We start from the raw sequence: 26,769 nt of genomic DNA, 5'->3' as shown, positions 1-26,769 counted from the left end.
TTAAAATTTAAAATTTATCACCTCTTTTTTGTTTTTTTTTTTCTTGCAAAATTTTCATTCTAATCAAATGTTTACAATATATATTTTCCTTTCCATTTCTTTTCTTTCACCTCAATTTCTACCACTTTTTGCTTCAACTATTTTTTTTTCTTTCTAATCAAACAGAGCCTTAAGGGTAATTTTGATATATGTGATATTTATAATAAGATTAGGTTTTTATCAAATTCAAATTTCAATAAAAGAGAATTTGAGAGGCCTATTGCATCTATCACGGGTCTCGTTTTGATATTTCAAATCATTCATTTTGTAAAACTTTCAATGTATATCATCCATAAATCGAAAATCGTAACCTTTTTATTTTATGGAGTTTGTTTCTGAAAAATGAATTGTCTATTTTTAAAACATATTTATCATCCATTATTTAGAAAAAATGTGATAAAATGAAAATATTACGATTATTGGATCAAGTTAATTTTTTTTTTTTATGAATGATATGCATTGAGGACCTTATAAAATAAATGATTTAAATAATCGAAACAGGACTCATGTTGGGCCTTGTGGACTCATCAAATTCTCTCATGTTGAGATGTGAATATGAGAAAAGTCCAACCTCCATAATAAGACACTCTAAAAAGTTTTTTTTTAAAACTTTTTTAATGTTTAGATCGGGAAGAAAATCTTCATTATAAAATCGATAAAAGATCATATCAACCTGGTACAATGGTATTACAAGATTTCAAAAAGAAATAAACAACTTTCATAAAAGGACATATCTAAGCCTCCATAGAGGAGGAGAAAAGATAAATGATTTTGTAATAGGCTTAATTGTCAATCGACTAAAAAGATGGAAGCCACCACTCAACCTGGAGATTTAGGAATCTTCGATGACAGCCACAATGATCGATCGTTGGAAGAAGAAGATCATCTGGTGCGAAGCACCAAGAAGATCAAGAACATAACAGAGAGCACTGAAGATCAAGCTATGATTGACTCGATCCAAGCTACCACAGAGGAACAAACTATACGATCTTTCAAACAAGCTCTTATCTCAACAAAGGCCAACGAGAAGGCCTTTGACATTGACCTGGAAAGATTTTCGGATGATGAATTTCTTACTGATGAAGAGGATAACGAGGTTATGGAGGAAGCAGATCAATCCCTGAATAATGATCTAGGGCCAGGCATCTCCAAAATCAAACTTCCGTCCCGTCTCATTCAGTCCATTCGTCAGCCTTGGAAGGATTGCTTGATTGTCAGATTACTTGGGAAAATTATAGGATACAAACTCCTCGTCTCCAAACTCAAAAGGATTTGGGGATTGCAAGGTGATTTTGAAGCCACTGATTTGGGACTGGGTTTTTTCTTAATCAAATTCGAAATGTGAGTTGACTGTAGAAAAGTCTATACGGAAGGCCCTTGGATCATAATGACCACTACCTAACTGTTCGACGTTGGGAGCCTGATTTCAAGCCCTCAGAGGCCAGCGAAGTAGCCACTGCACTATGGGTAAGGTTTCCACAACTTCCGATTGAACATTACAATGAGAAAGTCCTATTCCATATTGCCAAGGCTATTGGTAAACCACTTAAGATAGACCTGAATACTGCCATATCTGCTAGAGGAAGGTATGCACTTGTTTGTGTAGAAGAATATCTCACCAAGCCATTAATTTCAAGATTTGCCATAGGAAAATATACGTATATTGTGGAATATGAGCATTTGCACTATTTTTGCTTGCACTGTGGGAAAGTTAGGCATCGGAAAGAGTACTGTAGCAGCAAGCCGGCACCGGAGCCAGTGACGGCAACCTCTGAAGTTACACCTAACAGTAATGAAGCTGGGTCCCATCCAATCCCAACGATTAGCTCCTCAGGGAAACAGTCTACTGCTAGCCGTGAACAACTTGATGAATTTGGGCCTTGGATGTTAGTGAATAGGAGGAATAATAGGCCCCATCCCATGGCAAGACAGACTGGACCCAACTCTGCTAATTCTAAAAGGTCCGCCAATAGGTTTGGGCCTCTTGCTACATCTGGCAGCATGGGAGGACCAAAAGATAAAGCTAAGCACAAGAGCCCAATGGACCCATATATGGATGGAGCTCCTAGCCATGTACCATCCTTTGAGGTAGGCAATCCCACGTCAGTGAATCAAATCTATTCTAATAGACAACAGGATGGGAGACAACCCATCCAAGATAAGACCACAGATAGTAAAGGACAAGATAGACCTGGAACTCCTGCTACTAGATCCACACCGAGCCTGGTGCACGTTACTTGTGAAGCACCTAGTTTAATGGTTACTGAAACCTTCCCCTCGCACCCATCTTCTTCCCCTTTCGATCCTATCCCAGTTCAAATCCCTGCCTTCCACCATCTCCCACCTCTCATTGAAAGCCCTAACACTTCCACTGCCACATTTGATCTAAAGCAAAAACCACCTGATAACCATAATGAGCACCTCCAGCCACTCCTGCAGCCACTCCTACACCAGCGAGGACTCAGAGACTCCAGTAGCTCAAATTACCAGGATGCAGCACAGTTTGGTGGGATCATACCTCGAACCAGAGAGCGTAGCCGTTCACCTAGTAAACATCGAGTGGTGGATAAAAGGGATAAGGCTGAATATCGAGCCTAGGTGGGTGAGCGTGGGAGGAAGACTTCTGTAGGCAACACAGATGGCAGCTCTAAGGCCATCAGAGCTATCCAAAAAGATAGTGCATAAATATCTTGGTCTGGCTAGCACAGATCCGCTACCCATCCTTCCTAATCGTTCATCAATGAATGTTATACTGTGGAACTATCGGGGAGCCGGTAACAAAATCTTCAGAAGAAACTTTCGAGAACTTGTTAGACTTCATCACCCTAATGTTGTGGTTCTGTTTGAAACAAAAGTTCTTTTTAGCTTTATGGGTCTTTTCTTCAATCACTTGGGGTTTACTGCCTCTACCATTGTAGATCCTGTTGGGTGAGTTGGAGGTATATGGCTAATTTGGGACCCTTCACAAGTATCTGTTAGCACCCATATTGCCAATTTCCAAGTCATCCAAGCCACTGTGAAAAGAGAGAATTATGAAGATTGGGTCCTAGCTGCTGTCTATGCTAGCCCAAATATTGGCAAGCGTCAAAACCTTTGGAATGAGCTGGAAAACTTTGCAAACACCATGGGTAGCCCTTAGCTTGTCGCGGGCAATTTCAATGACATCATGGGTCAGAATGAATGAAGGAGCTTCTCACAAAATAGTCAAAACTACAGATGCAGAAAGTTTCTTGACAATATCAACCGTTGTGGACTTATGGATCTTGGTTGCACAGGCTCAAAATTCACTTGGTCCAATAATAAGCAAGGTATGGCTAACACTATGGAAAGATTAGATCGTGCTCTTTGCAATGCGGAATGGAGAACCACATTCCCCGAAGGAGCAGTCAGAAATTTACCTCGGACTTATTCAGATCATTCATCCCTTATGGTCTACACTGAAGGTATAACCAAACTCAACCCTAGTAACCGTCCTTTTCGTTTTGAAGCTGCTTGGTTATCTCATTCTACTTATAAGGATATTGTTAAGTCTTCTTGGAATCATGCATCCTCTATTCAGGACAACCTGTTTTCTGTTGCCACTAATTCTCTTACTTGGAATAAAGATGTTTTTGGGAATATTTTTAAACGGAAAAGGTGGCTCTTATCTCGAATTGAGGGGATCCAAAAAGCTCAATATTTCGCTAATTTCCCTTCTCATAACCTCCTTCATTTGGAAAAAGACCTTATTAATCAGTATAATAGAACTCTTTTTCAAGAAGAAATTCTTTGGTTTCAAAAATCTAGAGCTAATTAGATCACTCAAGGAGAGAGGAACACTAAATTTTTTCATGTTTCTGCCATTACAAGAAGAAAGAAATTAAGGATTGACTCTCTGAAAAACAACCAAGGTGTGTGGATTGATAACCCACTCTTAGTCCGTAGTCACATCCAAAGCTATTTCATGACCTTATTCAATCATGATCCTGTGACTGCCTTAGATCATTGGTGTAATATTTCTACTCATAAATTTTCTCATGATGAGAATAACCTTCTGTTGAAAAATATTACTAATGAGGAAATTTGGACTGCTGTCAAGAACATTAGTGCTTTCAAGGCTCCTGGAAAAGATGGCTTTCAAGCCATTTTCTACCAGAAATTTTGGGATTTAATTGGAAGTGATGTCTGTGATTTTATCAAGAACTGTTTCCACTCCAAACTTATACCTCCTGTTGTGAACCACACTCTTATTGCACTCATTCCCAAATTTGAAATTCCTGAGACTATCACACATTTCTGCCCTATTAGCCTCTGCAATGTTTTGTATAAAATCTTGTCTAAAATTTTAGTCAATTGCATTCGGCCTCTCCTCAATGATCTTGTCAGCCCTAACCAAAGTAGCTTTATCCCCGGTAGATCAACCCATGACAATATCATCATCACTCAAGAGTTGATCCATACTTTACGTCATAAAAAAGGTAAACATGGTGGCATTATTATCAAGATCGATCTAGAAAAGGCTTATGATAGGATTTCCTGGACTTTTTTGAAAGCTACCCTTGAAGTGTTCAACCTTAAACAACATTGGATTGATCTCATAATGTCTTGTGTATCCTCTGTGAGCTTTTTTATCTTATGGAACGGTGAAACAATGGAAAACTTCAACCCTGGTCGTGGTCTTAGACAGGGTGACCCTCTTTCACCGTATTTGTTCATTCTTTGCATGGGGAGATTATCTAATATGATCAGAGTGTAGGTGGATACAGGAAAATGGAAGGGGCTGAAAGCTTCCAAAAATAGCCCACCAGTCTCCCATTTATTTTTTGCGGATGATCTCCTCCTATTTGCCAAAGCTGATCAAATTAACTGTGAGACAATCTTGGAAACCATGAATGAATTTTGCTGCATTTTAGGGCAGAAAATCAACCTCCAAAAATCCAAAATGTATATTTCCCCTAATATCCATAGGAATTTAGCCAACAAGCTCAGCTCTTTGTGTAATATCAGCTTAACTCAAGACCTTGGTAGATATCTTGGAGTTCCTCTTATCCACAGTAGGGTCAGCAGAAACATTTTTAATGGTGTCATTGAAAAAATTTAGAGAAAGTTGTCCTCTTGGAAAGCCAAAGCTCTATCTTTAGCCGGCAGAGCTACTGTCATTCAGGCTGTTTCATCTTCCATACCTACCTACCTTATGCAAACCACTATACTTCCCCAAAGCACTTGCAAACACATTGATAAGTTGAATAGAAATTTCCTCTGGGGTGATCAAGAAGGAAGGAAAAAAAGTCCATTTGGTTAACTGGAAACAAGTATGTAAAGCCAAACAAGATGGAGGTCTAGGCCTTAAAAGAGCTGAAGATCAGAATGTTGCCCTCTTAGCTAAATTGGGATGGAAGCTAAACTCTGACAAGGATGCTGCCTGGGCCAGAATCCTCAAGGGCAAATACTTACACAAGCACACTTTCTCCAATTGGCCTTCTACCACAAATGCATCTCATACTTGGAGGAGCATCATGAAGACTAAAGAAATTCTGGCTAAGGGAACTAAATGGTCAGTGGGTAATGGCAAATCCATTTCATTTTGAAAAGATTGGTGGTGTGGAAATGGGCCTCTTGCTCCTATCTTTCCAGGTCCACATATCACAGAGGATGTTACTGTTGCTGCTATAATCAATGAGGAAGGTGAATGGGATATGGAAGGGGTTGCTAATGTTCTGCCACAATTTTTGCAACCTCAAATCCAACAGATCCACCTTCCACATTTGTGGAGCTGGGGGATAACCCACACTGGATTGGCTCCTCCACTAGTAGTTTTACTATTGGGGCTACCTATAAATTAGTTGCTAATCAAGCCTCATCTCTGGATACTGGCCCAGTGTCGACACCCCATTTTTGACCGTCCTCATGACTTAGATATCACCGTTTGAACACTCGGTGATCATCTTTGTTTGTGTTCGTCTTGAGTTCCCGAAGGCCTCGGCTACGCGCCTTGCCTCGGGATCTCTCGACTCGACCGTTTTGTGTCTGGTTTTGCACCAAACACTCGTGTTTTTTGCTTTGGAGGGCAGGGAATGGCTTTTGGGACATCCCCACATTCCACCGGCCATGGCTTGAGGCCACCGACTGGGTTTTGTTGCCATCGGCCAAATATGATGGCCGGCCGGCCAATTTGACTGCCAGTCGACTACTTTTATGGCCAGCCGACCAAGTGTGGTTTTCAACAGATATCTCTGTAGACAGCTGGCAGCTGTCATTCCAGGCCATACCCCAGCCAATGCCTGGACGTGGGAGTTCTGAGGAGCTGCAGATTGATATATTTCTATATCAATCAAGCTCTCTCACATAGAAAGAAGAGAGAGGAAGGAAGAGATACAACTTGGAGCAAAAAAATCTCTCTCTCTCTCTCTACATTTTCTGCCTCTCTCTCTAAGGTTTAGGGCTTGTTTGTGCTCAAAAGTGCATTTTCTTTGCACTTTTGCATACAAACACCTAGTTCTCTACTCCCTTTATTGAGCTGAGGTCCTTGGAGGTGATTTTTGGGGTGATTTAAAGCCTTTTTTTTGGTCCAAAAGTTGCTGATTTGCAGCTGTGCTTCAAGGGTGAGCTTTTACCTCTTTTAAGCCTTGTTTTCATAGCTTGTTTTGCCATATTTGCAACTGTTTTTGATCTTAACATATAACATAGAAAAGTCTTGTTTTTGAGTGCTCTAAATAGTTTGTTAAGGGTGTTTTAAGCTTTGGGGTTGTTTGACCCCTCTTAAGGCTTGTTTGGCCTTTGTTTTGTGCCATTTCGGTTGAGCTCCGGGACCATTGTGTTTGGACCTCCTCACCACTGAAATCTTGAGGGATTTTAGTGATGAGGATGGTGCCTTGAGGTCCTAGGAAGGAGAGGGCCACCCCCTCTCCTTGTTGTCCTTGAAAAGGGTCATTTTTAGCCTCTTGAGGGAGCATATAGTTTGAGTGTGTATTGACCATGCCTTGACTGATTTTCATGCTTATTATGTCATAATATAGCATTGTTGTATGTTGGTTTTGGTACACCATGCTTGCTTAGCATACATGCCTTGTAATGCCTTGTTTTAGCCTTAACATGTCCTATGCTTTGAGCCCTTATTCAAGCATGTTTAGGATTAGCTTTGTGAAGCTTTTATGTTTGTCTTGCCATGCTTAAGGTCTGTCCTTGGCTGTTTTGGTCGACCAAGACATGCATTGCATAGTCCCTTTGCATCTTGGATTGTTAGCCTCAAGGGTGTGAGTGTGTAGTGTGCGTTGCTTGCATCATTTTCAGTGGTTTGGAACCACTTACCATGCTATTTCAGTTCTCATAACATGCTTGCATGCATGCCTTTGATGCCTCTTTGATGCCTTAAAAGCTTGTGTTGTATGCTCCATGTTTGGCCTCTTTTGCATGCTTCCATGTTTAAGCCACTTAGATGCCATCTAGGTGTTCCCTTTGCATGGTCTAGGCCTACCTTGAACCTGTTTTAAGCCCTCTTGGCCTTGTGAGGCTTGGTTGGCTTAGCCATGGTTTAAGTCTCCTTGACTAGCCTCAAGTACTTAGACCAATTGTACGCTATGTTTGTCTTGATTAAGTTGGTTTGGCACCATCATTAGCATGGTTTTCAGAGCTTACATTGCATGCCCTTAGTCCATGTTTAGTCTCTTCCAAGCGTGCTTGAGAGTTGCCTTTTGATGTTTAAATGTTGGCCCATTAACATGTGCATGTGTGTGTGTGTGTTGGTCCTCATGTTTGAGCACTTCGGCCGCTGATTTTGGCATGCTTGCGAGCCATCCTAAATTAGTTTAAGTCCATCCCCTTTGCTTGATTGTGTGCTCACCCTGTATGTTTGCTTGCATACTTGCATATTCGCATTGCATTGCCAAGTTGTATGCTAGCTCACATGCTTAGGATTGCATTGCATGAGTATGCATGCTTGACCTCTTGAAGTGAGTATGATAGAGGTTGAGTTCAATTTGTTTGTTTATGTGCATTGCATTTCATTTGAAATCAAAATGCACACTTGATGCTTTGGGCCATCATGCATGGAAATGCACGGTTGGTGGTCCGAGAATCGAGAATCATATCCCTTTGAGTCATGAATATGATAAGGGGTGTGATTGGTGCATACATTGCTTGAAATACATTGCCATGCCAAGTTCTGTCCTCTGCTGCTGTCAAAACAGATTCAGCAGGGATATTTGGCCGGCCGGCAGTGTTTAGTGCCGACCGGCAAAGAATGTTTGGCCGAGAGCTCAATGGATGGTCGATGACCACTTCAAAATGGCCGGTGATGATCCCACTCAGCCGGTGGTGTTCTACAACACTCAGAGAATCAACCTTGGGAGTTGTGAAATTTTTAGAGAAGCAGAACAGTCAAAGCAGAGGCAAACTTGTGCATGGCGTTGGATTTCCGAGCAAACCCGAGCACACGCGCGCATTGGATCCTCTTCCCGAGGCCTTTACTGTTTTCTTAGCTTAGTTAATTTGCTTAATTAATTAGGTGGTCTGTAATAATTAATTAGCTTGTAGGTTAATTAATTTGTATTATTCTTTTGGTCCCTCCGAGCGAGGGTGAATTTGTAATAAGTGTGGGTGCATGTGTGCATGTCTTCCAACCCCCACTTCTTTCTCCCTTTTACTTACCTACTTTGATGGTTAGTATTAGGACACGTTTACTTTAGCATACCTTATGCTATGCATGCGTGCATCATTCATTAGTCTTGCATGCACCAGGCTCGGCGCATCATACTAACTGCATAAGTATTTCAAATCTAACTTGAATACATGCTACTTGTACATTTTCACATGTCATTCATAGACTAGCCGAGCCTACTCTAGCGACATTCCGTATGCGTTGCATTAGGCATTTAAACATGGACTTGGATCATGCATGATTATTAACATGTTCTTGTTTTGGCACAGAGTACTAGGTAAGCTTTTTATGCTTTAGCATCCTTGCATGTGTGTGAGTGTTGCCATGACAGCATACTTACCATGAGGCTAACTGCTTATGTGATATAACTGCTTGGGTGCCTGTGGGTGGAGGTCGAATTACCTAAATTGGAATAATGCATTAAAACTGTGAGTTTTAAGCCCACTTAAAGGTGGCAAAACCTGTATTTCAGCCTACTTGCGAGTAGCAAACCATTTTCAAAACAAGCATGAAATGTTTTGTTCCAATTTAGGCAATTTGGTCTATACTTGTTTGCTGCGTGCATAACATAGTAATTCTCGGCTAATAACCGGAATAAGAACACATAATGTTTTCAAAAACGGATATCACGGTTAGTAGAGGCCGATCTTCGGATCGGGCGAGAGGGGGTGCTCATAGCTGACCTTCCCCAATCGTATCCAAGCTCCCGAGCCGAGGTAACTTTGGTGATGACGGACACGTGGCCTTTGGCACCGAGTCAGGGTTTCCTAAATTTCCCAAAATAAAATATTTAGGTGGCGACTCTGTATCTGGCAAAGCAGTCCATGTTTGGCACTTCTTTTCTAAAAATTTGTTTTTCTCAAAACGATTTGCCGGATTTGGACTCTTTGGTTCAGATTAAGAACCGTGGCAATTTGAGAGTCCTGAACTGTGGTGAACCCAATATGAACAGAACGGAGGGGGGCTCATCCTCCTGGGGCGTTCGGGGACGTCTACACCCAGTTATCTGGCACGGGATCTAGAAGCTCAAAATTCCCAAAAATTGAAGGGGTTTATTTGGTTATTGATGCTTAACAAAGTTCTCACAAACCACCAAAGGAAGATTAGGGGCCTTACCACCGATAACACATGCCCTCGATGTCAGCTCTACTACGAGGACCTAAAACACTTGTTACGAGAGTGTCACCAATCTGCAGAAGTATGGGAGACACTAACCCATCATGGCTGGAGAGCTTCCAGTACTCTCAGTTCCTTGGACACTTGGCTCTAGCTTAATTTAAAAAGCAAAAACAGAGAATGTTTTAATGTCCCCTGGGGTACTATCTTTGTTGTGACCTTGTGGCGATTATGGAAAGCTAGAAACATTGTGGTGTTCAGTCAGAAGGCCATCCCTACCCAGGAATTAGTGCGACAGATTCAACATGAAGCTGCAGAAATACATTATGCCTTCCACACAGACCACTTCACAGGTGATTACTTACATCTTAATACTAATTGGTGCCCTCCTTATGCAGGAAAAATCAAGCTCAACACCGATGGATGCTCCAAAGGCAACCCCGGTGCTGCTGGTTATGGTGGTTTGTGCCGAGATGCTCGCGGAACCTGGATCTTTGGATTTCATGGGAAATTGGAATCAGCCACGAGTGAGGAAGCTGAACTTTGGGGCATATATAGAGGTCTCACCATCATTTTGGAGAAAAGCATGAGAGATGTTTTGATTGAAGCTGACGCAGAACAAGTGGTGATCCACATCAACTCTACTACACCTAGTAACTACCCCTACCGAGCACTTCTAGAGGACATCAAATTCTTAATGCACAGGTGCAACTGCGAGGTTCGCCACATCCTCCGCGAAGGAAACTGATGTGCTGATAGACTAGCAAATATAGGAGTTTCTCTTGGAGATAATCTGGTAGTGCTGGACAACCCCCCTCCTGAAATTGCTAATCTGCTTGTTGCAGATATAGTTGGTTTATCTTGTGAAAGGGCTTAAGCTTGTTTAGCCCACTGTTCTTTGTTGCTGTTGCTTTGTTATTTTCCATTGAATCAAAAAAAAAAAAAAAGAGGAGGAGAAAAGGCTTTCATAGAGGGAGGGAAACAAACTTCTACACAAGAATGACTATTACATGAAAAAACTACAAGTTAAAAAAATCAAAAAAAAAAAAAAAATCAAATTCAAGTTGTTATTGAGCTTATCCAAAACTCCATTGTTTGGCAACTTTCAACTTTGAATCAGAAGACTCCATCTCTGCTGGGCAAGATAGAACATTGAGATTGAACAAACGCATTATTGAATGTCAATATTCAGACTGTGAGAAGATTTGAGTCCAAATCTTAAATTTTTGGACTCAAGAGTAGAGAAGGTAAGATAGTAATGGCCGAACTGGTAAGGTAAATATCAGATTTAGATTAAGAGAAGGTTCAAGGGAAATGAGAGGAGAGGGAGATCGGAGAGATGGGAAAATTATTGTTGTCATCCTCTCCCTTTGTAACCAAATCTAGAAAGAAATGTAAGAGGGATTTTCACCTTAAAAGGTTATATGAGGTGATCAGCAAATATTAATTACAATGGCGAAAAATTGGGAGATGAGGTGGGTGTTATGGCTTACTTACACTTAGGTCATGTTTATTTGGACGGACTGGATTAGGTTGGATTAGCATTCCCATGACTCATAGTCCTAGAACTACGAATCATTTGGATTGTATATCCTATTTTATGTTTGGATTGATTTAGGATTATAAGGATGACTAATAGTCCAAACTTTGGCTTAGTCCTTCAATTTATGTCTCACCCCTCTTTATAGGATTAAATAGTCCATCATATGTGGGATATCATATCCGGATAGATTGTTAGTCTATACTTCAATTGTTTAACAAAATATTAAATTAATAATTTTATTAGACTATTAATCTAATCCCAAACTCATATCTATTCAAATAAACATGGCCTTAGGAGATGAGAGATGCCTGCTGCACAACAGGCGTGCTGTAAGATTAAGCGGCACGGTATTGATGTTGCTGTGTGTTAAGCACTTGTGTCTGCAATTGCAAGGTGTAACATCCATTTTTTTTAATTATTTGATTAAAATCAGTTATATATGATATTAATTACGCATACCCACTAATTTATTTATAATCAATTATTTACTTTTATTTTTTAAAAAAAAAACTATAAATAAATTTCACTTTACTACATTTAGTATTATTTTTTTCTAAAATGATAACAATTGATTCAGTATATAATACACTCGAATGGGATTGGGTCGGTTTTTATATTTTTCAATATTTCACAAACACTAAAATTGAAATATAAAGTAAGGAAATAGTTTATAACATTTTTTGTTTTATTTTTTATAATTCATGGCCTTAGATTTTATGTGTATCTCATGACTATTGTATTTGTTGACATTTATAAAAAAATCAAGGGTAAATTATACTAGTAGTTTATGTATTTTGACTCTTATGTTATTTTAGTCCATGTCATTCCAGTTAACTCGATTTTGACTTTGTTTAAAGTTGGTCCAATTGGATACTGACGTGGTTAGATCCACAAAGGTCATAGCCCACTATGAACAACCCAAGTCCATCACTTAGAGCCCAACACATAACCCAATTGATGAGATCCTGAACAGCTGGAAGGCAACATGGCACGAAGAACCAATGATATTTAGACATGTGGCAGGTAAAGGACAAGCCACATCAGCAGACAAAGATCTACAAAGTTATTGCCACTGCACATCGTCATTAATGCAGTCCATCACAGCATTTATTACGACAACACCTTTCCGTCAGAACAGCACCCCCTCACTCTAAACAAGGTAAGCTACAGCATAAACTTTCGGTCAAAGTGGCAGGTCGGAAGGGACGGCGAAATGATTACCAAAGGATATAAGCAGACGTTGAAGACAAGAAGAAGGTTAAGCTTTCTATCTCCATTTCATATCTCTACATTCCACTTCTCTCTTTCTCTAACTTGCTCGTCGGAGGGTTCGCTGGGGGACTCCCCGTTCCCCTGTTGAACTTGTGTGCAGGTTCTCTGGTGGGCTTGAACACTCAGTTACCAGTTGAAGAAGCGTGGATTAGTCCGACCCATTCCACCTGGGACCCGTTGTATTGTAACTGTATCATCAGTTGGCGCCGTCTGTGGGAAAGCTTTGCTCCTCGCGCCAGTTGTGTTCATTGTCGCCGGAGACCCAGTTCCAATAACCCGTTCTTGCTACCCATCGAAGTGTATGGTCACGACTAGATCCATGGCTTCTCACCAAAATACTGCCGACCACCAAGCCAAGCCCCTCAATCCAAACAACCCACCACAATATTTCATCGAGCTTACCAACAGCATTAACCTCATGGCCGAGCAAAACCAAGCCCTGATTAATGCCCTACTCCAAAGAAACCTTCCTATGTCCCCTCCACCACCTCCCGATATTCCCCCCAACCACGAACAAGCCCCGAGCCATACTATCCCGTAGCCTAATCCACCCAACACAGAAGGCTTGCAACCCCCTCCCCCAGGTATAAACCTGCCACCCCGGGGCCCACAACCATTGATCTTGGCACCAATCCTTGAAGGAGAGGCCAGCAGCGTCCAGCCCCCGTTGCCCTCCGGAGGTGACCACATCCCTCTCTAGGACGCGGAACTCCAAGCCATGACGCTCCAACTCCAAGGGGTCATACAGAACATCCAGCATAAACCCTCTACCACAGCAAACTCACCATTTGTCGCCTCCATCCGGGATAAACTTCTACCCCTCAAGTTCAAGATGCCCACCATCGGCTCTTTTGACGGTACGACGAACCCAGTCGACCATCTAGAGACCTACAGAACCCTCATGATCCTCCATGCATTCCCTAACGAGATCATGTGTCGAGCTTTTCCCGTGACACTGAAGGGGTCAGCTCGGCTGTGGTTTAGCCAGTTACCAGCAGACTCTGTCTCTATTTTCTAGCATTTCAGTGACTCCTTCCTCAGTCATTTTATTGGAGGCCAGCGCCAGCGACGCCCGGTAACCCAACTCCTCAACATTCGACAGACCGAGAGGGAGTCGCTACACAGTTTCATTACTCGCTTCAACACTAAGGCCCTACAAGTAGCAGAAAATGATGACAAGGTCATCCTCACTGCTTTCATGGCCGGTCTGAGGTCGTCCGACTTCCTGTTCTCCCTCTCTAAAAACCCCCCGACCTCCATGGCAGCCTTACTCTCCAAAGCCTAAAAATACATGAATGCGGAGGATTCCTTAGCCGCCCGGCAAGATCCAATAACCAAAAATTCGACCCCCAGAGAAAAGAGAAAAGACTCAGAACCTAGAAACACCCAGTATAATAGCCAAACACCACACTATACCGACCAACCCCCCCGAGCTGACTGGTCAGCACCAGCCCGACCGCCCGGTCGGTTCGAGCGGTACACACCCCTTAATTCCCCCATGGAACAAGTCCTCAATCAGATCCAGCGGGACTACCCCCTCAAATGGCCCCAACCTTCATGAACCCCTTCCAATCGGAAAGACCAGTCCGAATATTGCCGCTTTCACCAAGACCATGGCCATAACACCGATGAATATGTTAACCTCAAAGACTAGGTCGAGACCCTAATACGTCAGGGATGCTTTAGCCGGTTCACGGACACCCGCCCTCAGTAGAGGCAAATAACTGAGCCCCTCAGAAACAACCGCCGACGCACCCCTCCCCAGTAACCAGCCCAACCTAACCAAGGCCATGATCGCCCTCCACAACAGCCTCAGCCACCGGGTAATCCCCTCCACCTGTTGGTGAAATCAGAGTTATTTCAGGTGGCCTTGCTTGTGGGGGACCATCCAGCTCGGCTCAGAGGGCAGAACTCAGAAAGATAAGGCAGGGCTCAGACAAAGCAGTTGCCACGGTAGACCGACCCCCCAAACAGCCCAAGCAGTGGACCGAGCCCATCACCTTCACAGACGCCGACTGTACAGGCATCCGTTACCTTCATGATGACCCTCTCGTCATTTCTGCCCTCCTCTCCAACTACAAGGTCAGGCGAGTTCTCATTGACAACGGCAGTTCTTTAGAAATCATCTTCCTCAACTGCTTTTGCCAACTCAAAATCGGGGAGGAAAGTCTGTCTCCTCTCCAAATCCCTTCGGTCGGTTTCACTGGCGACCGGGTGACCTCAATTGGCTCCATCGATCTTCCCATCATAATCGGTGAGTACCCACGGCAGACTACAAAGTTACTCACTTTCCTTGTTGTCGATTGCCCATCCGCCTACAACATCATCCTTGGCCGCACCGCCCTAAATGCTTTTCAAGCTATCACATCAACTTACCACCTCGCCATTAAGTTCTCCACCGATCTGGGGGTCGGGACAGTGAGGGGAGAGCAGACCGTGGCCAGGGAATGTTACATCGCGTCACTTAAAGAAGTCAAGCTGAAGGAAGCCATGATCATTGAAGGACTTGACGTCCGAGATGAGGACGAGCTGGTCAGAGGAGAACTTGTGGAGGAGCTCGTGGAGGTTCCCATCGACCCCACCAACCCAACGAAAACTGCCAAAATCGGCAACCAACTATCCCCCCAAGCAAAGGCCGACCTTACTACCCTCCTGACCGAGCACAATGATGTCTTTGCCTGGACCCATTTAGACATGCCGGGTATTGACCCCTCCTTCATAACCCATCGCCTCAGCATTGAACCCTATTTCCTATCTTACCGCCAGAAGCAGTGCATCTTTCATCCTGAGCGCAATACTCTTATTGCCGCAGAGGTTGACAAGCTCCTTGAGGCCCAATTCATCAAGAACGTGGACTACCCCAGATGGTTGTCCAATATGGTCCTAGTTCGCAAGAACAATGGCAAATGGCGACTCTGTGTCGACTACTCCGACCTCAACCGAGCTTGCTCCAAAGACAGCTATCCCCTCCTCCGCATAGATTTGCTAGTCAACGCCACGGCCGGTCACCAAATGCTCAGCTTCATGGATGCCTTCTCTAGGTATAACCAAATTCTGATGCACCCATCTGATCGGGAACACACCACTTTCATTACCGACCGAGGCACCTACCATTACCAAGTGATGCCATTTGGACTGAAAAATGCTAGGGCCACCTACCAACGGTTGGTTAATGCCGTTTTCCATCATTAGATCGGTCGAAACATGGAAGTATATGTCGACGACATGCTAGTCAAGAGCAAACTCTCCACTGACCATCTGACCGACCTACGAGAGACCTTCGCCACCCTACGAAAATACTAAATGAAGCTCAACCTGGATAAGTGCGCCTTCGGCGTAGGATCTGGGAAGTTCTTGGGTTTCATGGTCAGTCAGCGGGGCATTGAATCTAACCCTAAAAAGATCAAGGCCTTGATTAAAATGCAATCACCCAAAACGGTTAAGGAAGTTCAGAGACTCACTGGCCGAGTTACCGCCCTCAACCGCTTCATTTCCCGTGCAACGAATAAGTGCCTTCCCTTCTTCAAAGTTCTTCGGCAAACTTTTGAATGGACGACCGAGTCTGAAGAGGCCTTTCAGCAGTTGAAGCAGTGCATGGCCAACCCCCTCTCCTTTCTCAGGCAATCACTGGCGAACCCGTCCCTCTACTTAGCCGTTTCAAGCACCGCAGTCAGTGCAGCTCTTATCAGGGAAGATGACTCTGCTCAATGGCCGGTCTACTACATCAGTCAGACCCTCAGGGGCACCGAGCAGAATTACCCACTGTTGGAAAAATTGCCCTTGGCCTTGGTCACCGGCTCCAGACGACTCCGTCCTTACTTCCAAGCCCATTCCATAGTGGTCCTCACCGACCAACCTTTGAAGAAGGTAATGCAGCAACCAGAGCTCTCTGGCAGACTCATGCAATGGTCGGTGGAACTCAGCCAGTTTGACATCTCCTACTGACCTCGAACAGCAATTAAGGGACAGGCTGTCGCCGATTTCATCCTAGAGTTCACTAATCCTACCCCAACCACGGCCCCTTCACCCCCACCAATCCCTACCAAGCCAGAAGACCCTCATTCTTGGACTCTCAACGTCGACGGATCATCTCGCAGAGAAGGTAGCAAGGCTGGTCTCATCCTCACCGCCTCTGAGGGTGGTTATTTCAAATGTGCTCTCCGTTTCTTGTTCGATGCTAGTAACAATAAGGCCGAATATGAGGCATTGATAGCAGGTCTCCGTCTAGCCAGGGACATTGGTGTCAGCCACATCCGGGTGTTCAGCGACTCCCAGCTCATTGTCGGACAAATTACGGGAGAATTCGATGCAAAGGAGGACACAATGCGGGCTTACAAGGATATTGCACTCCCCCTTGTTCGCCTCTTCAATACTTTCCACATCCAGCACATCCCTTGGGCGGAAAACTCTAAAGCAGACGAGATGGCTCAGTTGACTTCTGCAGACCAGTCCAACCTCAGCCGTGGTGTCCGTCTCGAGTACCTCGCCCACCTTGCCATTTCTCCCGACCAGCAAGAAGTGCAGTTCCTCCAGAATGAGCCCATTCCTTGGGCGTCGGACATCTTTCTATTTTTGACAACGGGGGAACTTCCAGATGACCAACAGCAAGCCGCCAAAGTTAAGGCCCGGTTGTCCAATTACATCCTTGTCAGTGGTGTCTTGTACAAACGTGGCTTTTCACGCCTGTGCCTGCGATGCCTCAATCTGGCTCAAGCAACCTATGTGATGCGAGAAATCCATGAGGGTATCTATGGTAATTATTCAGGCGGCAGGTCACTAGCCCACAAAATACTTCGCACTGGTTATTTCTGGCCTACTCTCAACCAAGATGTGACTGACTTCGTACTCAAATGTGATAAGTGTCAATGCTTTGTCAACATCTCCCATGCTCCTCCTACTGAGCTGATCACACTTTGCAGTCCTTATCCGTTCGCCAAATGGGGGATCAACTTAGTTGGTCCACTTCCCACCGGCCGTGGCCAGACCAAGTTCGCGATTGTCACCATTGATTACTTCACCAAGTGGGTAGAGGAAGAACCCCTTGCCACCATTATCAAACGGAACACAACCAAATTCATCTGGCAGTTGATCGTATGCAGGTTTGGCATCCCTCAAGCCATCGTCTCCGACAACGGCAAACAATTCGACAACGTCAAGTACAAAAAGTTCTATGCAAACCTCTAGATCTAACCATGTTTCTCCTCCCCAGGTTATCCCCAAGCCAATGGAAAAGTTGAGGTCACCAACTGTTCTCTTCTGAAGATCATCAAAACTAAGCTAGAAGCTGCTAAAGGACTTTGGGCTGAGGAATTACCGAATGTACTCTGGGCTTACCGTACTATCACTCGGACTCCCACTGGGGAGACCTCCTTTCGCTTAACATACGGCGCTGAGGTGGTCATCCCAGTGGAAGTAGGTCTGCCTACCCCAAGGGTTTTACACTCGAACCCAGAACTGGCCAAAGAGCTCCGTCGGGCTAACCTTGACCTAATTGAAGAGCTTAGAGAAACCACTGCTGTCAGACTGGCCTCCTACCAACAGAAAATGAGAACACACACTACAACTGCAGAGTCCGACCAAGGGAGTTCACCATAGGGGACCTTGTCTTACGCGAAGCAACCCTCGCCACCAAGAATCCGGCTGAGGGCAAGCTGGCAGCCAAATGGGAAGGACCTTACGTTGTGAAAGCCAGACCTCGCCCAGGCACTTACCGACTTCAAGACATGGAAGGTCAAGACCTCCCCCATCCTTGGAATGCTGAGCATTTGAAGCGCTATTTTCAATAAAACTTGTATTTTTGTATTGTCCAATTGATGTATGTTCTTTCTGACAATCTGCACGCCTGAATGTTCTCATTTTCTCCACATATGGTGTAAATTTATGATCCAATGGGCTACACTTTACTGACAACAAGCTTATATCTCAAATATCTGCATGATCTTTCAAATAACACTTTGATTGCAGCCTCAGCCAGACTGAGTATCAAAGCCTCAGCCAGACCGAGCATGCAACGCCTCAGCCAGACTGAACATGACGAGCCTCGGCCAGACCGAGCGTGCAAAGCCTCAGCCAAACTGAGCATCAAAGCCTCGGCCAGACCGAGCATGCAAAACCTCATCCAGACTGAGTATCAAAGCCTCGGCCAGACCGAACATGCAACGCCTCAGCCAGACTGAGCATGACGAGCCTCGGCCAGACCGAGCGTGCAAAGCCTTAGCAAGACTGAGCATAAAAGCCTTGGCCAGACCGAGCATGCAAAGCCTCAGCCAGACTGAGCACCAAAAGCCTCAGCCAGACCGAGTCGTTAAAAGCCTCAGCCAGACTGAGCACCAAAAGCCTCGGCCAGACCAAGTCGTTAAAAGCCTCAGCCAGACTGAGCACCAAAAGCCTCAGCCAAACTGAGCACCAAATCCCTCAGCCAGACTGAGCACCAAAAGCCACGGCCAACCTGAGCATGACAAGCCTCAGCCAGGCTGAGCGTAAACTCCTCGGTCAGCGCAAAACTGAGTTATTTCAAGCCACTGAATTATTTACAGAGTCAGTGAATCATAGCTTAACCCCAATTGGGCACGCATACGGAGCTCGGTCAAGGCCATTCAAGCAAACCTCATGCTTGTGGCATTCGTAGACACATTTAGTCAAAATTCCAGGTCCATGTTTTTACACCTTACTTGGTCAAATTCCAAACTAATCTTTTATTTACCAACACTGTTGCAACTTGATCTACAACTCCATTTTTGGGCATAATTTGAAACTTCACATCTTTGACATTCTTACCAACACTATTTTATTTTCTTATTTATCAACATTTGCAAGTCAGCCTCTTTCTTTACAAGTCAAGCCTAACTTTAATAAACCACTCTTATTCATTTCAGCAGTGTGGCAAACACACACCTGGAATTTTATTCCATTTTAAACTTCACTCTGCACTGAGTTTTTAATACAAGTTCAACTTCAATTTACATTGAGATTCTCATAACGATTTATACACAAGCTTTACACACAAACCACCATTCTCATTCATTTCAAATGCGCAAGCAACAACAATTGAATGAAAACACAATTGAAATTTTATTTATTCACAAACTTGTACATAAGTTCACTACAACATTTAAAATAATAATAATAATAATAATAATAATAATAATAATAATAATAATAATAATAATAATAATAATAATAATAACAAAAATTATTCCTCCTCACTGGAAACGAGGTCTTCTTCTTCAATCCCCTCATCCAGGGGGGTCTGGGCTACATCGTCTTCGTCAATTTTTACACTACTGGGATCCAAGCCTGGGAACAGTTCTTCAGCTTTACGCTTGAACATCTTCCAGCCACAGTCCCAAAATTCAGCCATTTCGTGTTTATAGAAGTCTGACCGCTGGAAGCTCTCAATCACTTCTGCCTCAGTCCTGCCCCCAACGGTCGTTCCAGACGGGCATGCCCCTCCAGACACCTCCTTCGCCACGCTACTGGCAACCGCGGCATCGATCGCCATCTGAAATTCAGCAAACCCCTTGAATTGTTCTATTGCTGCGACATACAGATCGGGGTATGCTGCCCTTTTAGAGGCTGCCTTGGTCCTCTCTTCCTCCAACTCCTTCTGCAAGTTCACCTTTTCAGAGGCCGTCTTGGCCCTCTCTTCCTCCAACTCCTTCTGCAGGCTTGCCCTCTCCTCCATTGCCTTAGCACGCTCGTCTTCCAGCTCCTTCTGCAGCCCAGCAATCTTCACGTCTGCTTCATCATTTTCTTTGATTTGCTGGGCGCGCAGTTCTTCATTGCTGGTCATAGCCTCTTCATGCCGTTCAATGGCGACCGCGCAGGCCCTTTGAGCATCCCCCAGCTTCTTCTACTCGCCAGCCAGCTGGAATTCGAGTGACACAACTTGGCGGCGTTCGTCTTCTAGCTCCAACTTAACCGCGATTAGCTCAGCTTGGGCTCGATCGGCAACATTGCGGTGAACAATGGCCAATACTTGCATCTTTTTAGCTTTTTCAGCTTCCTGCCAACCCCTGGAGCACGCGCTTCGCGCAGCCTTCTTCCACCCTGCACTCTCCCTTTTTAAGTTTGCAAGTTGAGCCTTGTCCTCATCCGACTTGACCTTTACAGCCACCGCCTTTCTCAGCAGAGCCCCAGCTAAGGTGGTTACCTCCATTTAGGCAAAGCACAACCCCCTTAGCAGCTCAGCCTCATTGAACCTAGCTACCGAGCGCACAGTTGCCTCGTCCACGATCCCAACAAGGTGATCTGCAGCTGCCCTGGCTGGGCCTTCTTCTCATTCCAGTCGCCCAGACACCGTGCGGGCGTGGTAGATCGCAGTCGTTAGCCTGACCCCCCATTCTCCTTGGGGCGTAGGACCCCCCTTGGGCTATTCCTCTCCCCTTGGCTCAGGGCCAGTTGCCCCACCTTCTACTTGAATTTCTTGGGCGATCTCCGCCACTACTGGGACGACTTCCACGACCTCTGAGGCAACCTCCACCACTTCTAGGGCAACCACCCTTCCTGGGATCTCCCCCACCCCCTCCTCCCTTGCCTTCTTGGCCATGGGGGTCTCCTCTGCCGTCATCTCCTTTCTCCTCTTCAAGGTAGGCTCTTCTTCACTCCTCTTCACTATCCTCTTCTTCTTTACCACACCCTCCACCTCCATCTCCTTATAGGCCTTCTCCTTCAAAGGATCAACTGCGGGCGGTCGTGGCTCAAATCCACCTAAGTCTTTTTCCCCCAGGGATTTGGGGTGAGGTTGGATCCTCTCCCTCGCGATCGGTTTTGGCGGTCGGTCTGCTTGAGACTCTTTGAACTTACTAGCTTTGGCGAGGATGGCCACATCCTCAGCCTCTCGCGCTTTCCTCCTCGCCTCTAGTTCAGCCCGTCCCATATCTCCAACGCTCGGTTGAGGACCCAATCCCGTTGCAAACAAGGCTGAAGGTTGAATGAGTTCGTCTCACCTGACTCCCTCCTTCTCCCTTCATGCCTTCACCATTTTTATCCTCTCCTCTGCTGCCGCCCCTAGTTTTGGCTCCACAGATTTGGTGGGCACTCTCTATACCGTACACACCCCAACCCCTCCATTCGCGGACACGTAAAACCATCGCGGCCTCTAACCCTTAATGGATGATGGCAGCCCCGTCACCAGGTCCCTCCCTCCCGTCGCCTGCAACGTCACCCAAGTCTCTTACTGTATTGAGGCCTTATAACACGCAAAAAATTCGTCCACCGTCATAGCCGCCCCTTCAGTCGCCTTCGGCCACGTGCTTGCACAGTATAACACAATCTTCCACGCGTTGGGCATTAGTTGCCCCGGCGCTACCTCCAACCGGTTTAGGACATCAACCACCACTTGTGGAAGCGGCAGCCTCAGTCCTCCTTTCACTACTTCCTCGTACAGGGCAAAATCCCCTGGCCGGGCGTCAGATGGCCTCTCCGTTGACGACGGCAACAGTAACTCTATTTCAGCGGGAACCTGGTATTTTTCACGCATAACCTCTAAGTCCACCGCAGTAACCGTTGATTTGTCAGCCTTCGTATGCCAGTGATCTGGTTCCGCTTCGCTAATTGGCTTCGGAGCCGCTATCATGGTAGAAGAATGGGATTGTACCACCGGCTCCCCTACTATCTCCACTTGTCTCTCTATCCGGTACTGCTCCGCCAGCCCCACTGCGTCGTCATCCCCAAACGGATCAACCCTGGTGGTTCCATTTTCTTCTTGAGCAATCTTTGTGGTGTGCCTACGAATAGCTTTGGAAATGGGTGTAAGAAAATTCAAGAAATGTTGCAGAGGTGTATCGTCAGCAACAAAGGAGTTAACACTTGGAATGTTTTGAATTTTTGCAAAAAAGTAGGTAAATCGAATAATACCAAAAGCCCAAGGCTTGCCCGTATTCCAAGGGTCACAATTAATTTTCGCTAGTTTGAAAACTTTTTAAAACATCTGCCAAAACTGCCTTTTCAACACCCATCATAACCTATCGTTTCATTTCTGGCCCAACGCCTAATCTCTCTCCCCACGAGATGCTGTCACGTGTACGATCATGATTCACTGCCACTTCCCTTACCTTGTCTTTTCCACTTCAGGTCATCACGTGACACGCCACCTCTTAAGCCCCGCGCCCCCCCACCTCAACCTTCACGGTCGGTCCTCATCATGGTCGGCTCTTCCACTCGGTCACCCTTCGCGGTCGGTCCTCCTTATCTTCTCCATTAGTATTCCCTTCGTTGGGCTAAAGCTGCACTTGGGAATGGGAGACTACTGACGTGGTTAGGCCCACAAAGGTCATAGCCCACTATGAACAACCTAAACCCATCACTTAGAGCCCAACACATAACCCAACTGATGAGATCCTGAACAGCTGAAAGCCAACATGGCACGAAGAACCAATGATATTCAGATATGTGGCAGGTAAAGGACAAGCCACATCAGCAGACAAAGATCTGCAAAATTATTGCCACTACACATCGCCATTAATGCAGTCCATCACAGCATTTATTACGACAACACCTCTCCGTCGGAACAGCACCCCCTCACCCTGAACAAGGTAAGCTACAGCATAGACTTTCGGCCAAGGTGGCAGGTCGGAAGGGACGGCGAAATGATTACCAAATGATATAAGCAGACGTTGAAGACAAGAAGAAGGTTAAGCTTTCTATCTCCATTTCATATCCCTACATTCCACTTCTCTCTTTCTCTAACTTGCTCGTCGGAGGGTTCGCTGGGGGACTCCCCGTTCCCCTGTTGAACTTGTGTGCAGGTTCTCTGGTGGGCTTGAACACTCAGTTACTGGTTGAAGAAGTGTGGATTAGTCCGACCCGTTCCACCTGGGACTCGTTGTATCGTAACTGTATCATCAGATACAATTGTTAGCATTATTCTATGAAAATATGCACATGAGTGGCATGGCATTATCAATTATACCAAATTGACACAAAATATAAAATCAATGGTCAAAGTTAAGCTAACTGCAAGTAGAAGGACCAAAATGATACAAGAAATAAAATGTAAGGATTATTAAGGTCTAACTGTCACTAAAAATACGATAACACTTTTAACTATTAAAATATTTTGTTCTTTAAAAATATATTTTAAAAATTTTTTATCTCAAAAATTTTAATTTATTATAATGAGCTATAGTAGTTAGAGAATTTTGGTTAATCACTACAAAATTATGTCATTTTGGCTTTAGAGGAGTATTTTTTAGGGAAATTTGGCCATAAACCCCTCTTACTTTCCTTTTCTTATTAAAAGGACCAAAAAAAAAAAAAAAATTATACTTTCAAAACCCTCTCATAATTATATAGTCTTGTATAAAGGACAAAAATTTTCAGATTTATATTTTGTGTGACAAATTTACCCCTTCACACATACACTCTCTGTCTTTCTCCTCTTTCTCTTCATCAATTTGTCATCTCTCCCTAAACTCTTTCTTTCTCTATCCGTTTCTAAGAGCTCTCTCTACCACCACCATCACCATTTCTACTACCACGACTACCATGACTACCATCGTTTCCACCACCTCCGTCGTCTCCACCAACACCGTTTCAACCATCGATGTTGTTCATCACCACCGCCGCCACCACTGTTTCATTACTAGCATCTCAACCACCAGCGCCATTCAATGCCACCATCGTCATCATTAGCGTTCAAGACTTCATATCTGAGATTGATGACCTCATATTTGAGATCTATCATCTCAGATATATATTATCTCCCTCTTTTTCTCTTTGTCTTCTAATCATGCTCTGTTTTTCAGACAGTAAAATTTTACTCTGGTTTGAACCAAATCTAAGGCAATATATGTGTTCTCTCTCTCTCTATTTCTCTATTTTTTTTCTCTAGTATGTCCTTTGTTTTTGTTTGACAGAATGGGAGTAAAATTTTACTCTAGTATGTGCTTTGATTTTATTTAAGAGAATGAGAGTAAAATTTTACTCTGGTATGTGCTCTGTTTTTATTTATTAAAATAAGAGTAAAATTTTACTCTGGTATGTGTTTCATTTTTGTTTGATAAAATGAGAGTAAAATTTCACCTCTAAGGCAATATATGTGCTTAACGATATAAAATTTGACTTTGAATCATAAGAGTAAAATTTTACTCTAAATCAGAGTAAAATTTACTAAGATTCAAAGTATAATTTTACCCTGAAATACACTGTGAGAATGACTATACATGAGAGCTAATATATATATTTATATGTGAGGGTAGTATAGTAAAAGAAATAAATTTTAAAATATTAGGAGGTTTTGAAAGGATCTATAAAATTCTTGTCATTTTGAAAAATAAATTAGACAGTGAGAGGTGTATCACCAAATCTTCGTATTTTTTAAGTCACACAAAACTAACTGATTTTAATTTCATATGTGTCTAATAAGAATTCAGCCCAATATATATATACTAGCGTATGCCCGTGCCTGAAGGCACAGTGTAAATAATGTTAGGATTAAAATATAATTATAATCCCAACACTATTTAATAAATTATAAACAATCTAAAATAACCATAAAAAGATAGATGAAACACGATATTCAAACTAACCTCTAATGAACATAAATCATCAAAACACCATAATAAATCAACATAAATCAAATTAATTCACAATAATAATAATAATAATAATAAATAAATAAATAGAGGGATAATCTCAAATTAACCCAAATCTATAAATAAAGTAAAAAAATTAAATATGAGGAAGAAAAATGAGAACTTGGAATAAGAACCAACGCCACAGATGTGGCCTAATTCGAAGTCTTGGATGGTGAAATTCTCTTGGGGTGCCCTAAATGCAAAGCTCTTAGATCTGGGTATTGGAAGAATTGCTCTCAATCCTCAGCTTTGAATCAAAATCCTTCCAGTATCCATCACCGGCAGCTCGATTTGGCCGCTTCCCATTCTTATACTTTCGATCTCTTGGTGTAAAGAAATACCATTCCTTCTCTTCATATGGCTTATAATTTTCTGTTAATTAACTCCAGACATAATATAAATAAAACTCATTGAACATGTTAGACTATTAGCTGGCCCTCATTCCTTAAAACTTCATCGAATGTTAGAATATACAATTAATAAACCAAAGAATGAATATGCATACATCAAAGGAAGAAATAAAAAGAAATCAGAATGAATGGGCATGGGCAAAAAATGACTTTGTGACTGATCTGTATATAAGTTTTAATACATAAGACTTTAGAAGGAATATCTTCATTTCATGAACTGAATTGTAATAAGTTTGTCTTTTATTGTCATGAGTGCAATAATCACATAGATAGAACTACGGGTCCTATCAAGGATCTCTATCTCAAGCAAGTCCAAAAACATCCCAATGAGGTTACCCTAGAGAAAGAATATCATTGAAGTTGAAAAGCTATTACAATTATTCATAGAACTTGAAAAAGGTGATACCTTTGTATAATTTTCTTTTTCCAACAACTGTGCCTGAAACCACAGGAAACGAAATATTACGCGAGAGTAATCCATCTGAAAATTAAAACTCACAACTTCTAGACAACATATAGAATATCTAAAAGAGCATGGGGCTCAATAGAAGAGTCGGAGAACAACATAGCCATAAACAAAGATGGAAGATATTTTTTTTCACTGAAACCAAGAAAATGGAGAGAAATTGAACGAAAGAGCAAGTGGATCCAAAACATTCCCAGGAAAATTCCTGCTGGTAATTAGGGTGAGAAAATTTAGAATTAAAAAACAAACCTGGAAAATTAAACTCAATGCCAAGATGGTATGTATAGGTATCATTAAGCTGCGCTTGAAAACCTGCAATACATGTAAAATGAGAGACCAAATGTTTGTGATCATTTGTTGCCCAAGAAACATTTCAACCTTTCACACAAATGCTTGCATGATGCTAGTAAATAACACATGGGATGAATCTCACCAACCAGGTGATAATCAATAAGTTAAGTAATGCAATATTGGGACAATCAAATCTGGAAGAACCCATTAGGTATATCATAGCGGCCAACATCAATTTAAACCATAAAACATCAATTTAAACCATAGAGACAAAATAAAAATAGAGCAGATTGTTTGAATAACCTGAAACCAACATTTGAATAACTTGTTCACAACCGTAAAATAACCCATTCACAGCCCGATAGAGAGAATGCAGAACAGCCCAAGAAATCGCGAGAAAGTGACAGAAAATAGTAGAA

General features: G+C 43.3%; 1 protein-coding gene across 1 annotated transcript; it reads left to right on the top strand.

Annotated features, from left to right (window-relative positions):
• The first annotated feature begins 2,677 nt into the window (after positions 1-2,677).
• On the top strand, positions 2,678-3,835 carry LOC145821641 (uncharacterized). Its single transcript, XM_082918183.1, has 3 exons — positions 2,678-2,967; positions 3,019-3,167; positions 3,315-3,835. Exons 1-3 carry the CDS (start codon positions 2,678-2,680, stop codon positions 3,833-3,835), a joined length of 960 nt encoding a protein of 319 aa, XP_082774309.1.
• The last annotated feature ends 22,934 nt before the right edge of the window (positions 3,836-26,769 follow it).

This window comes from Camellia sinensis, chromosome 3 (genome assembly GCF_055761805.1).
Source record: "Camellia sinensis isolate YWXY chromosome 3, ASM5576180v1, whole genome shotgun sequence".
Lineage (NCBI taxonomy): Eukaryota > Viridiplantae > Streptophyta > Magnoliopsida > Ericales > Theaceae > Camellia > Camellia sinensis.
The sequence above is the reverse complement of the archived record's forward strand: the minus strand, read 5'-3'. Positions and strand labels throughout refer to the sequence as shown.